General features: G+C 40.1%; 1 protein-coding gene across 1 annotated transcript in view; it reads right to left on the bottom strand.

The window, feature by feature from the left end:
- The window catches only part of MUSK (muscle associated receptor tyrosine kinase), a 62003-nt gene extending 55505 nt beyond the window's left edge, over positions 1-6498 (bottom strand). Inside the window, exons 1-3 of the mRNA XM_089488261.1 lie at positions 6283-6498; positions 2529-2655; positions 700-851 (exon numbers count right to left, since the gene is read on the bottom strand). Coding sequence (XP_089344387.1) covers positions 700-851; positions 2529-2655; positions 6283-6361 — 358 coding nt within the window. The 5' untranslated portion in view covers positions 6362-6498. The remainder of the gene's footprint in view (positions 1-699; positions 852-2528; positions 2656-6282) is intronic.
- Positions 6499-14242: the final 7744 nt, after the last annotated feature.

Here is a 14242-nt window from a genome sequence, read left to right on the forward strand (position 1 = left end):
TACAAAACCCTCACTGATTCTGAATAAATTCCTAATAAAGAATTTCGCTTCATAATGGTACATTTATATATAAATGAATTTTAAATATCCTTTAATTAATATGTTGTTGTTTTGTTGTTGTTGCTATTGTTGTGTGCCTTTAAGTCATTTCTGACTTATGGCAACACTAAGGTGAACTTATCTGGGGTTTTCTGGGGCTGAGAGTGTGTGACTCACCGAAGGTCACTCAGTGGTTTCCATGACTGAGCAGGGAAGCAAACCCAGATCTCCGGAGTCATAGTTCTACATTCAAACCACTGTATAATCCTAATACTCTTAATTAATATGACACATCTATATCAATGGTTATTGATACTAAACTAAAAGAAACTGAATTGCTGATATTGGCGATGATATTGATTACAATATTGTCTATTGACTACGGTGTATTTCATTCCATTAAGCCATTTGATGTCAAATCTTGGTGACGAACTACAGTGTAATTTTTTTTTTAAAATGAAAATGCTGGGAAATACTGAAGAGACCCAAAAAATGTGGGGAGGGTTACATTCCACTTATGTCACAATACAAGTACCCACAATGGTAAGGAAATGAAAACATGTAATAGTATCAACTTCAATGCAAATAAAATGGTTGCTTCTCCCCCCCTTTTTCCCACATGAACAGAGCTTTTAGTCAGTGCAGTGTTCATAAACTTACTCATTTTCACCTGTAAGGCCCCACAATTTTCTGCTGGGACTCCTACACCATTGTTCGCAGTGCAGCAGTATACCCCATCATCGCTGTCCTCCACGCTCAAGATTTTTAGGAGCTGCCCATTTTCCCGTATGCTGTAACGTGTGTCAAAAAGCCTGAAGTGCATGAAAATAAGAGTTAAGAAAGGCTGGTTATGATAGATTGTGTTGACACTCCCTATGTATTAAGTCATCAGAAATCGGAGGACTTGCCCTGAAGTCACATCATTGACCATTACTAATGGGCCTACACACATCGCTTCACAGAAACCTTTTCAATACATAATAATGTTTCTTAATACACAGACAATAACATAAACTTAAGCTTAAAAGCAAACAATAAAAACACCCACCCAACTTTTGCATTGATAGAAAACCCACTCCCCTGGAACAATTCAGGCAAGCCAAAAGGGCACCACCTTTCCATGGCAATTGGGGAAGCACTCCTGGCTTTCAGAAACACTGAACTTTATCACACAGGCCCTGGAACGGGCCTGTCGCGTTCTAAAAGGGAACGTTACGGGGATGGGAGGTGGCAAAGAACACTGTTTACCACACAGCAAGAACACTGCCGCCGGCGCCCATCGTTCCCACTGCATTCCTGATGTGTTCCCCAGGGGGCGATTTTCAGGAATGCTTCTCAATTATTGTAAACATTTTAATTTTCAATTTGCTGTTTTTGGAAAACACCTTGGGTCTCATTTGGGGAGAAAGGTGGTATATAAATGTACTATTATTATGTTTATGTTTATGTTTATTTATATCCTGCCTTCCTCCCAGTACAGGGTCCCAAAGCAGCTTACAAATCTAAAACAGTCCAAGTTAAAACACTATAAAACATGCAAAATATAAGTTTAAAAAACAATTCCAACAATTAAAAGCATTACATTATTAAAAGTTAAAGTTTGAAACTCTTTAAAACAAAAACAAAATAACATCGCTCTCATGGGAAAGCCTGGCGCCATGGAAATATCTTTACCTGCTGCCAGAAGGACAGTAGGGATGGAGTCATCCTGGCTTCCCTATGGAGGGAGTTCCAGAGCTTGGGAGCAGCCACTGAAAAGGCCCTTTCTCTTGTTCCCACCAAAGGTGCCTCAGAGGGTAGTGGAACAGAGAGAAGGGCCTCTCCCGATGATCTTAAAACACTGGTGGGCTCATACAGGAAGATACGGTCCTTCAAATAGCCAGGACCCATGCCATATAGTAAACAAACAAATGAACAAACAAACCATAGTTCTCAAGTATTCACACACACATACCAAAGCAAACTTTGGTTTTGACATTTTATATAAGGGATGCTATTTTACTGTGCCATTGTATATAATGGGATTTCAGCATCCATGAATTTTGGTATCCATTGGTAACCTGGAACCCCAGCAGATACTGAGAGCTCACTGTACCTACAGTATGCCTCCCCCCCAGCTGAAAATAAAATATAACTTACCCAATGTATAAAATGGGCAATAAGCAGGAACTGTTAACTCCTTCCCAATCAGTTTATTGGACATATGCTCCAAACTACATACTCACCATGCCTGGCCATTGCTCTACTCTCAAGGTCTTGACTGATGTATTCTAGACCAGAGGTGGGAATCATGTGGCCCTCCCGATGTTGTTGTACTGCAATGTCCAGAAGCCTGAGGTGGCATATCCAATGGTGAAAAATGCATGGACCTGAAGTTCAGCAACATCTGGGAGCCACACAATTCTTACCCCTATTCTATGGTCACATATTACTTGCTCATTCCTTGAAGAACCCAGACTATATACCTCTTTTGTGAGCATAATTCCTACCTGATAGGAATGTTATTACGTGTCCAAGTAATCTCTGCCTGAGGGAAGGACTCTACTACACACTCAAAGGTGGCTTCCTCTTCAACTAGGGCATCCACTGTTTCGAGGGGAGTAGTAATAACAGGAGCTGCAAACAGAAAAGGGGAAAAAACTGATTTGGGGAAAATTGATAAACTTCAGGATAGGGCCTTGAGTTTAACTAACTGAATTAAATGTACGTCTACCATGTAGCCACAAAACAGACTCTTAAGGCATCTCAGTTGTTTAGAAGCCACAAAAGGTTATCGCCAACTAGGGCTGCTGCCACACTGCAAAATTAATGCAGTTTGACACCAATTTAACTATGGGATCCTGGGATTTGTAACTTGTAACCTAGAACAAGTTAAATAACTAAAGCCTCATCTAAATGGGGGAAAGCCAATCTATAACTAGAAACTCTTCATCACTTTCCTAATGGCTTGCAAAATGAGTAACATGCAGGCCTCGCTACCCTCATGCCCAATTTCCCTGAAAGTTCATATAGGGTGTTTGATGTGTGGTGGTTGTTGTTTTTTTAATATCTGAGATTAGTGTTAATTTTTGCTAAAGGAAAAATTTGCTGCCAACTCCAAGAAATATCCTTATTCTACAACGATGCCATAGTATGTACACACACCTAATTCTTTTTTCCCCCTGGAAGCATACAAAGCTTTCTGTTTAATGCAATGACTCACCATGATCTTGACGAACTGTAAATACTTTATATTGTGTCATAAAATTCTGATTAATGGAGATCAAGAGGGCACCTCCTATTAATTCCTTTCTTTCAGCATGCTTCTCTTGGCACACAAAGTCAGCCTGTAAATAGTTCTTCCAGTGTATGTATGCCAAGGGCATCCAGGGCATCTATCCCATGCTTGGGGGGCTACATATTGTTCACAGCTGTGTGAGGCACTTTGCCTGCAGCATACAACTGGGGATGCTGCAAAAAAAATCGTCTCAGGTTTTTCCTGACCTTGAGAGAATGCTAAAATATTGCCCAGCTCAAAGAAAAAATTAATAAAAGATAGGCAGCATTACAATGAGTGCACAAGGTGAGTTTATATCAAGGATTAAGATGGGAGTGAGAATAATGGAGAAGATTTAAATCAGGGATGGGCACCAGAAGCACAAGAGCTGGATCTAATTTCTGATTCAATTTTAGTTGGCCCCTGGCAGACCCACTAAATTCCATAGTTTCACAGCTGCAAGATGCTGCAAGCCTCTCCATTGAGGTTTAGCTCTCTGACCCTCCTTGCTGGAACTGGCAAGATCCCATTGTAAGGTTGGGGATGAGATGTTACAAGGTGTTGCTGTTACTTTTGGAAAAATCCCTGAGATTTTGTGAGCATACATCTTAAAAGAAAAATGGGATTGCAATGGTGAAACAGACGGGCTGACACATTGGGGCATTCCTGTAGGGTTATTGTTGTTGTTTTCATTACCTTGGTTGTTTGAATCAGTGTATAAAAATCCATGTATAAGAAGCGCAGACTGTATGTGGGAGAAGGAGAGACCTTTTATTTTTCTGAAGACCTTTGAGAAACAAGTGTCCTCTCACTGAAGTTCTGAATCTCGTAACTATTGCTGAGCCAAATATCTTTAAAAGCAGTACACAAAACTGTCTTGTTCTCAGTTGTTCATGTCTACACAACCTTGTGTAATACACGGAGAATCACATATATCCGACAATATTTTGTTTTCACAGTTATGAAATGCAGTTTGAGTTTGGGGAACAATAATTTCCCTATGCAAAATGCCAGGAAAAGTGAATGCCATTAATTTCACTTTCATCATTACTTTGCACTTAAGTAGCAAAGAATCTTGTGGCATCAGCTTTTTGTGAGCCTGGAAACTAATTGGAAGCTAATGTTTTGCTTTCAGTTTATTTATCAAGCTGTTGACAGCACTGTAGATTTGAACTATTTACACAATCTTGATGCCAGCATTTTAATTAACTTCATGTAAACACTCAGTTGGAACATTTTTCTAAATCTTCCTTCCACTGCTTTTTTCACATGAAAAGTCATTTATAAATATTCATCTCAACTGATAAAATGATGTTGACAGAACCAATGGTCCTAGTGGCCAGACTGCATGAGACAAGCAATTGCATGTATTATAACAGTAGGGAGGAGCGTTAAACTGTAAAGTGATTGGGAGGGGGTACCTTTAGTTAAGCAGAAAAGCTACCTGGAGTAGATACTGCTGAACATTTCCATTTCAGGGATATATCCACTCAAAATTGCACCTCTCCGTCTCCTTTCCAAGCTATGGGAGTGGAGAACTATGTCAGGTCCCCATATTTCTTCCCCACACGTTGGAGAGCAATGTGCCCAAAAGCTGGGTGTACAAATGTTTCCCTTTCCCCATACTTCTCCACCAATTCTAATTTCAGCCTCTCAGAGGTAACTGTATGTCTTAAAAATTAATGCCAGGAGTAAGAATCACAGAACTCCCCAAATGTATAGCTTTGCCTCAAAGGTTACTCGTGCATTGGGATCAATAAACATTTAAAATGTTTGGATTTAGTTGGGTATTGTCCTATATAAATATATTTCCATATGCTTACATTGAAGATTCATTTCTGCATCCATTAAGTATTATTATAATATTAGATAGCATTGAATTAATACACAAATAGATATATCATGCAGGCACAGATCTCATTGGAATGGATAGGATTGTTCCTTTAGGTGTTCACACAAATGTAAGCAATATTTATAATAGCAGATATAAGTCATATACTGATATTTTAAAATAACTATACATCTAGAGGTAGATCATTGTGTTTCCCATCTCTGCCCCTTTGTCAATTATTCACTAATAGATCATCTTTGTCCCATTTCTGTATTAATATGCAACTTTTCCATATGAACATTCCCAAGTAGAATACATACTGGTGTATTTTGTCTCAAAATAAATATTTGTTATTTCTCTCAAATGTATCCTAGTCTGTTTTCAGAGCTGAAAACTGCATCAGAGCATTTTGAAAATGCGAGCACTGTTGGATAACTAAGGGTGCTATACTAATTCACCTGAAAGAAAATCCCAGTGAACTCAGTGAAATTTAATTCTGGGCAGACATATAGAGGATTACATTGTAAGGTACTATACCTATGCATACTTGCCTGGGAGTAAGCAATATTAACATGGTGGAGCTTACTTTTAAATAAATCTACATAACATTGCACCAGACATTCTCATCTCCACATTAGTCCAAAAGATATGGATCACATAAGTTTGTACTGGCACTGACAAAGATCAAATTCTGCCTGCATCCTTATATCCGTGTAGAATAACTTTAAAAACTTGTTTTATGAGCCACACCAAATCTATGTTTACTTGGAGGTCCTACTATGTTCAGTAAATCTATCATTCCCAATTAACCATTCAAAGGACTGCAAGCTAAAGCTCATTCTACTTCAAGTTCAGTTTCCATCTTATCACTTGTGCTTCAGTTGGTAAATAAGACAAACAGTCTTCCCACACAAACACACCAGAGAAATTCATTACCCATCAGAGCACAGTTTTCCTATTGAGATTTAAGGGGGATGGTTCTTCCACAGTTTTCTTTCAGAGGCAATCACAGATGCTACTGCAGCGGAAAAAGGAACTCATTCATACCGATCTTTGTGGCTTATATATTTATCCCATTTCCCTGGCTTGCCCCAGACTATAGAGTAAATATATTAGCAGTGGCAGAGCTAAGAAGATGTACATTATTCACACCAACCTTTCGGGAGTCTCTCAGCCAAGCTGAAGGCCACCAGAGTGAAGATATATACAAGTGGAATGTTTAGCAAGTCTTTCATGGTTAATCCAAGGATGGGGGAAGAGGGATCCGGCTTCTTTAGTCAAAGACGGGCATATTTCTTCTTTGCTGCTTAATTTTAAAGCATGGTTCATTGCAAAGTTCCTCTGAGCCACTGACTGTGGGTTCTAAGTATAATCAGGAATTCTCCGACTTGGCAGCTGTGATGGACATGGCCAGCTGGTGTGCTTCCACTTCAGCCAGTATCAAAATGTGGGGGCTCATGAAACAAGAGAACGCAAATCCCTTTAGAATTCCTTTTAAGCAAACAGTGAGGAGCACAATGCCTTGATGCCTTTCTAAAATAATAGCATGACCCAGTCCAACAGAAGCTGTTTGGCTGCCACTTCAGCTAAGGATGAAAAAGCTCAGGGTTTTGTTTTTCCCCCAGTACTGCATGTTTTGGAAATCTCCCTCCTGTGCTATGTTAAATCTCTTTAGTTTAGGGGCAGGAACTGTGTGGCCCTCCAAATGTTACTGGAGTCCATTCCCCACCATACCCCACTGCTGGCTATGCTAGCTTGGGGTTTGTTAGTAGTTGGGATCCTGCAGCGTTTAGAGGACTACACAAAATCTACCCCTGATTTAGTCCAGTATGATAGGAAATGCAAAAGAAGGCAACTGCCTCCCTATACAGATATGAACCTACAGATGGTTGCCTACTCAGATTGGTCCTCAATGACTGCATTTCTATAGATGGCCATGGCCAAGAGCAGAAAGCTTTTCCAGATGTCCTAACAGAAATGCTTGTACTGCCCAATCCCAGGAAGAGAACCTCCAGCTTCAGAGTGGCAAAGTAAATGCACCACCATGGACACTAAACCAATAACTCTCTGCTATTGTTTATCCCCAGGTTCTGGTTCAGAGATTAGGAAAATATGTCCATCCAGATGTCACTGGACTGCAGTTCCCATTAATTCTAGTCAGTGTAACCATTGGTAAGAAATCTTCAGTCATTCCATTCAGCAACATCTGGAGTGTAACACAATCCTTATTCCATTCTGTCATTAAAGTGTGTGTGTTCCCCTGAACACAAAAATTTAATTTAGTTGCCATGGCTAACTTTTCTTTTCTTTTCCTGGGAGGAAAATGCTGTTTTCTGTGCAAAACAACCATGTACAAAATAAGCCCCCAACAAATTAGGTTGGCAGTCCCAGCAACAACATTCTAAATGTTTTTTTAGCAGAGGGAAAAAATGTAACATTCAAGACCAAATCTGGAGAAATAAAAATATAATCCACAATACTAATATTTTTATGTGAAGGAATTATCTTGTGAAATATCTAAGTAAATACTATTCAAGAAAATCAGGTAAAATTAGGCAACGCTTGTGATTATTTATATTAAAAATAGTCAATTAGCTGATACTGGAATTACTTAAATCAAGTTAGGTTGACGGCTCAAACTCTGGTCAAATTATTTGTTAATATTAATGGTGTAAGGAAAATTCTAGATGTTAGGATTAGGCAGGGTTCCAGATCTCAAAGTGCTTGCTATGTTTCCCCTGGTCTCCAGGAAGAGAGCATAATCTCTTCAAGAGTACTGTAGTGCTAGAGGAGGAGGAAGCCTGGGTGTTTGTTATTATTATTATTATTATTATTATTAAACTTTATTTATATAACGCTGTAAATTTACACAGTGCTCTATGTACAATTAATAAATCAATAAAAATGAAACCTGCCAATGGCGTACATTCTACAGGATAATAACAATATATATATAAAATAATAGATAATAATACAACATAGCATTAGATAAAATAAGCAAGCAACAAATTAAAAACATTGAACATCACCTATCAAAGCAAATATCAAATAATCACAAATGTTTGTGTGAGGTTGCTTTAAAGCCTGGGAATTTAAGTTCTCCCTCCTCCCCTCGCAACTGGTCTCAGGACATAAAAGTGTCTGTATATGTACTACAATAGTTCTGGGCATCTATATATTGTACACAGTGGCTGGAATTCTGTTAGGGACATAGACAAAGGAATTTGTGAGGCCTGGTTGCTGTGGAGGAAAACTGAAACTGAGACTGCTGTGACTCTGGAGATTATCAGACAGGAGCAAAGCGGCTTGCTCTTGTCCTTAAACTGTGCTAATTGTGTGATCAGGCCCCTCAAAGATTATCACACCCCCATATGCTTATCTCATCCTTCTGCCATCTGTAAAGAGCAGTGAAGCTGTCATTTGGCATGAATACGAGCTCCCATTAATACCAAAAGACGGCTCCATTATTCTTTACGGATGGCAGAAGGATGGGATAAGTGTGAGGGGGATATGATAATCTTCCCCCAATTGCGCAATTAGCACTGTTTAAAGATGGGGGCAAGCCACTTGTTTGCTCCTGTCTGATCATCTGGAGGCCCAATCACACGACAAGCATGATTTAAGGAGGGGAGCAAGCCACTTGTTTGCTCCCATATGAAAATCTCCTATGCTTGGTTCCCCAGCAAGCATTGTTAAGGCAGACATCTTGCCAGAGGTGGGAGCCTCTTTGTAAAAACTGAATCCAGATAGAATGGATAGAGGAGGAAGACAAGCTACTGTGCATTGGCTTTCAGAAGTTTTTGCCAGCAACAGCATGTTTGCTCTGAATAAGAAAATGGAGCACCCATTGAGTAGACTCTCATGAGATCAGCTTTGGCTAAGTATTGGAGTTACTCACCTATGTATTTGTTTATGATAGTTTGTTTCTTCTATATTTCTGATTGCTGATTGCAAGATGCCTGCCATCCAAATCCAAGGAGGCTGTCCTTTTCCCAAACCAAAGTCTCTGATTAGTAATGGATTGGATGATGGCAAATAATTGAAACTTAATCCAGAAAAGAAAGAGGTGCTGTTAATCAGTTGGAAGGCAGATCAGGGAAAAAGGGCTCCTCCTGAAGACACAGGTTCAAAGTTTGGGAGTACTCCTGGACTCAGCTTTTAACCTGGAGGCCCAGGTTTCTCTGGTGGCCAAGAGTGCTTTTGTACATTTAAAGCTATGTGTCAACTATTTCCATTCCTTGAGATGCTAGATCTGGCCATGGTGGTTAGATGTATCTATATTAGCTGGAGATGGAACGGTTTTATGATCCAAAGTACTTGTAAATGATTTGATGTTGAGTGAGCATGAGTCATTAGCTTTGCAAGAAACCTGTTCTCGGTGGAGATTAAAATTTGTAGAAAAAAGTCTGTTTTCAAAGAAAAAGAAATGCATACCTCAGCACAACCCACCTACATTTTTGAAGTCTCCTTGTGGTCAGTAGCAAATACAATTGCCGTGATGTAGGCCCATGCTTACAAATTTACCACTGCACCTCAATGCATAAAACCAGTGTCAGGAATACCTGGAATGGTATAATGTGTTTGAGCCAATACTTTAAGAAATGCAACACATAAATCATGTGTTGTGTGAAAAAATAAAGCTGGTCACCGGGTTTTGGACTTTAAAATAACTGAACTGGGAACTTTTTCTTTGTGATAACTGAAAGCAGATGTTACCAGGAGGCAGATATCAATTGTCACTTTAAGACCTGGAGTAAAATCCAAAAACAGAGTTGTGTCTTGGAAATAGATTCTGAATGGTACAAGTTTATAGACAGAGGAAAACTGATAGCTGTAATGGGAGTTCAAAAATTGCTGTGCACAGGGACAGTGTGTGTTTTATTATCATGCTAGCCACAGTCTTGTGAATTGAGATAACTAATATCCGATATACTCATTATGCAGAATACGTATAAAGATAGTAACATATTTTCTGTTCATGAGAATTCAAAAACAGTTTGCTTCATCTAGAGTACCTTCATCAGTTTTCTTTGTTTAACTGAAAATCCAGAATTTTGCAAAACTCTGGGTTAAAATATGTACGGGTATACTTTACTTTCTTTTTTTAAAGTCCAAAGCAAGCACATCAGGGGATTAATCTAGATGAGCCACACTACACATGGGTGGGTAGGGCCTTAAACCTCTTCCCTCAATTGTTTCTTCCCCTGATGAATGTGTTCCCCTCCCTGCACAAGAGTTAAGGAAAGAAATGTACAGCTAATGCTGTTTGAGCCCCCCCCCCCCCCCCGGGCACACATCCTTTTAAAGTCCTCACTTGAGGGAGAAGGTTTGATGAAAAAGCAAACTAGATTGGGTTTGCTCTTGCTGTGTGCCTTCCAATTGTTTCTGATGCAACCCTAAGGTGAACCTAGACAGGCAACATAGTGTAGTGGTCTAGTGTTGGACTGTAACTGTGGAGACTGGAGTTCCCTGCCCAGCCCTGGAAATCGACTGGGTAGCCTTAGGAAACTCATCCTCACCCTCAGAGGAAAACCAAGGCGAACCCCCTCTGACAAAACTTGCCAAGAAAACCCCATGGTATGTTCGCCTTAGGATCACTATAAGTTAGAAACAATCTGAAGGCACACAACAACAAGGCTCTCCTGGGCTTCAGGCAGGGTTCTTTCCTAGGCCTCCCTGGAGATCCCTGGTATGCCTTTGTTGTCTCCCATCCAAGTATTAATCAGCCTCCAAGCTGCTTAGTGTACAAAAATCTGCTGAGATGGGGTGTGTTCAGAATAATATGCTGATTGTTATTGTTGTTGCTGCTGCTGCTGTTATTACTATTGTCGCTAGTTGTTCTTTCTTCATCTCTGTGTTATTGAGGTCCAGTACAGCAAAGTGCAAAACCCTGTGGGAGTTGCCCGTAATGACTTACACACAAGAATTGTTGATATGCCATTACATCTAAGGTGGAATGTAACAGCTGTTTTAGTGTAAGCAAAAGCAAATCCCTGTCCATACAAGGTCCTGTTCAGTTTTCCATCCTGCAGAAAAGATTTTAAACAACAACTCATCCAACTCCTAGGATTTGTTCCAAAGCAACAGACACCCAAGACATTAATTGTCATTCTCCTTTCTTCTTTATCTGGGTCCCTTTAAAGTCTTAGAATGTCCCTCATATTTCCCTAAGTTACAGCTAAATGGAAAACGTATTAAAGGAAGAGCCTGTGCTCTATGACAGATCACATACTTTCCATGCAAAAGGTCTCCACTTCAGTCTTCAGCTAAAGAGTCCTTTGTCAAACCCCAGAGAGCCACTGACAATTGGTTCTGCCGCTATTGAGGTAGATGGACAAATACTCTGGCTCCTATGAAATTTATTATTTATTCTGCTCTGTTTGAACATTTGAATATGAACAGGGAACAGTTTTTTATTAGTCTGTGAGAAAAGGTGTCAATAACTGGGAAATGGGTTGTCCATGCAAGACCTTTCAGCAGAAACCAGGGTCAAATCCATCCCACAGCTGCAAACCAGATGTAAGGAGGTATATTTGAAGGAGGATATGCCCATCAACATGGGATTGACTATATCATTTCTTTTTTGTGGGGAACTGGTGAAAATCTGGCCCTCCAACCACCACTTCTAGCTTGAAGGGAGTCCTGGTGGTGCAGTGGTTAAATGCCTGTACTGCAGCCACAAGGTTGTGAGTTCGATCCCAGGGTTCCAAGGTCTACTGAGCCGTGCATCCTTTGGTAGGTCACTAAAATGATGACTTATCTTTGGGGGGGCGGGAATTGGCTTACACATTGGAAGCTGCTTAAGGAGTGCTTAGTTCACTGATAAGCGGTATAAAAATGTACTTGCTATTGCTATTGCTTTAATAAGATTAATTGCTGACAGATACCTTAGAACAAATTTTAGGGCTAATCTGCACTGCCGAAATAGTGGAGTTTGGCACCACTTTAACTGACATGGCTCAATGCTCCTGCAATTTGTAGTTCTGTGAGATATTTAGCCTTCTCTGTCAGAGAGCTCTGGTGCCACAACAAAGTACAAATCCCAAAATTCCATACCATTGAGCCATGGCAGTTAAAGTGGTGTCAAACTGCATTGATTCTGCAGAGCAGATTAAACCTTAGTTGCCAAACATAGCAAAGGGCCAGCACTTAGGCAGAGTGAAGTAACTGCCTATGGCAGCAGATGTCAAGCGACAGTAGTGACAGTCCTGTGGCTATTCTGTTTGAACTGTCTGGTTTCCCCCTCTGTTGAAAGCAGATTTGTGTGCATCTCACAGCCCAATCTTCACCCTTGAAATTATCCTGTTGCTTTCTATGGGCTGGAGGACATTATCTCTTTACTGAGGTTGAAATAAGACTCAACTCTAATCCAACTTTTTTTTGTACATAAGAAGGGTGGGTGGGAGCCATCTTGTCTAATGCCTCAGGCAGCAAAACAGCATGAACTAGTCATGAATAAAACAATTCAGACATCTTAATGAAGAATGAAATATTTTTGAAGCACTTCATGTGAAGCTCGCTATAAACAAAAGCAGTGTGGGGGATCATATTTCCAAGTAGCAGGCTGAAAAATCCAAAGTTTACAACTGCAACTTACAGAATGGGCAAATCAAATCTAATGGTGCCAGATTTGACATTTTATGGCCTACTGCAATAACTCCAAGAAATCTGTTGTGGAGAGGAGTCCAATAATCCCACCACCAGATTGAAGGGTGTGTTGTGCTGGGCTGAGTTCCCAGCCTTTGATGGGACTTTCTACTCTTTCTGGGTATCAATAAATCATCATTGCTTGAGATGATTAGCACTGCTACATCTCATAAAATATGTAGAAAGAACAAACTGTGAGAACTCTGAGAAACAGATTATGCTGCACCGTCACGTTCTGTTGAAATCCATTCCAGAGGGTGGCACTTATTCCTCACCCAATCTAACCTTGTTTTTATGCCTTGGCAGAGCTTGGGTAAAATTCTTTTGGGGGACTAAAATTCCCAGAATCTCTCAGCCATCACTACCCATACTGGCTGGGAGATTTGGGGTGTAACAGGCCCAAAAGCAAAGGCTGGCATCCTGTACTGTAGATATGGATTTGTAATCTAATGTTGTAGAGCTATTACTTCTTATTCAGTAATACCACATATTCACACTCATTTTGTCCTCAGCTTATTTCACTTGCTGCGAACCCCCTGAGGCCTGTAAAACAGGGGGTTGGGGCATGTAGGCCAAACTTTCCATGCTTTTTATGTATAGCCTGTGCATTACACACTCCCAAGAATATTACCAGCCGTGGTATAATGGAGCCAGGATTGAAGTTTTAGAAGTTTTCCACCAGTAAGAATTCACTCTCTGCCCTTGCTTATTCACTTTATTTATTCTCTTCTGGCAGGGCTATCCAGTTGCTCACTTTACTCACTTATTAGATTTACTCACTCAACATGTTTTCTTGTTTTAATTATGTGCTCACATTGCTTGCCCAGTGGTTTGCCATGTCACATGTTTTGCTCACAATTTATTTCACCTTTGAATGAATGTCATTGCCTTAGTTCATCTCTTCACCTCATAAACTGAATTGAATCAACAACTGAATGGCACCTGAATGATGTAATATATGAAGCAGTTTAGTCATCTTTACTTCAGATCAATATATTTCTGCAAAGAACTATGTTCAGGCAGACATCTGATCTCTTGAAATAAAATGGCTTTCAAATTGCTTCCCTAAGCATAATGAATATTCCATATATAACCTTCCCAATAACTGGATGCGCTCTCTGAGTTTAAAAGAGCAGTAAAAAACAGTCTGTTCTGGCAGGGCTATCCAGCTGATATTTAAATTACAAATTTTAAAGTATTTTAAAGTATGTATTGGTTGTTCTCATATGCATTGCTTTTATATTCTGTTTTCATTGGCATGTGGATATTCATTGTTGTTGTCCACCTCAATTCATAGGGAGAGACAGGTAAGAAATGATTGTTGCTGTTGGCTGTTATTTCCTCTCTCCCATTGAGAATACAGTGCGTCCTTGGTATATGCGGGGGATCCGTTCCGGACCCCCCTGCGTATACCAAAATCCGTGTATGCTCAAGTCCTGTTGTCCCCAATGGTGGCGCGCGTACACGCG

Source organism: Sceloporus occidentalis, unplaced genomic scaffold, assembly GCF_023333645.1.
Source record: "Sceloporus occidentalis isolate IW3139 unplaced genomic scaffold, rSceOcc1.0.p SCAF_1, whole genome shotgun sequence".
Taxonomy (NCBI): Eukaryota; Metazoa; Chordata; class Lepidosauria; order Squamata; family Phrynosomatidae; genus Sceloporus; species Sceloporus occidentalis.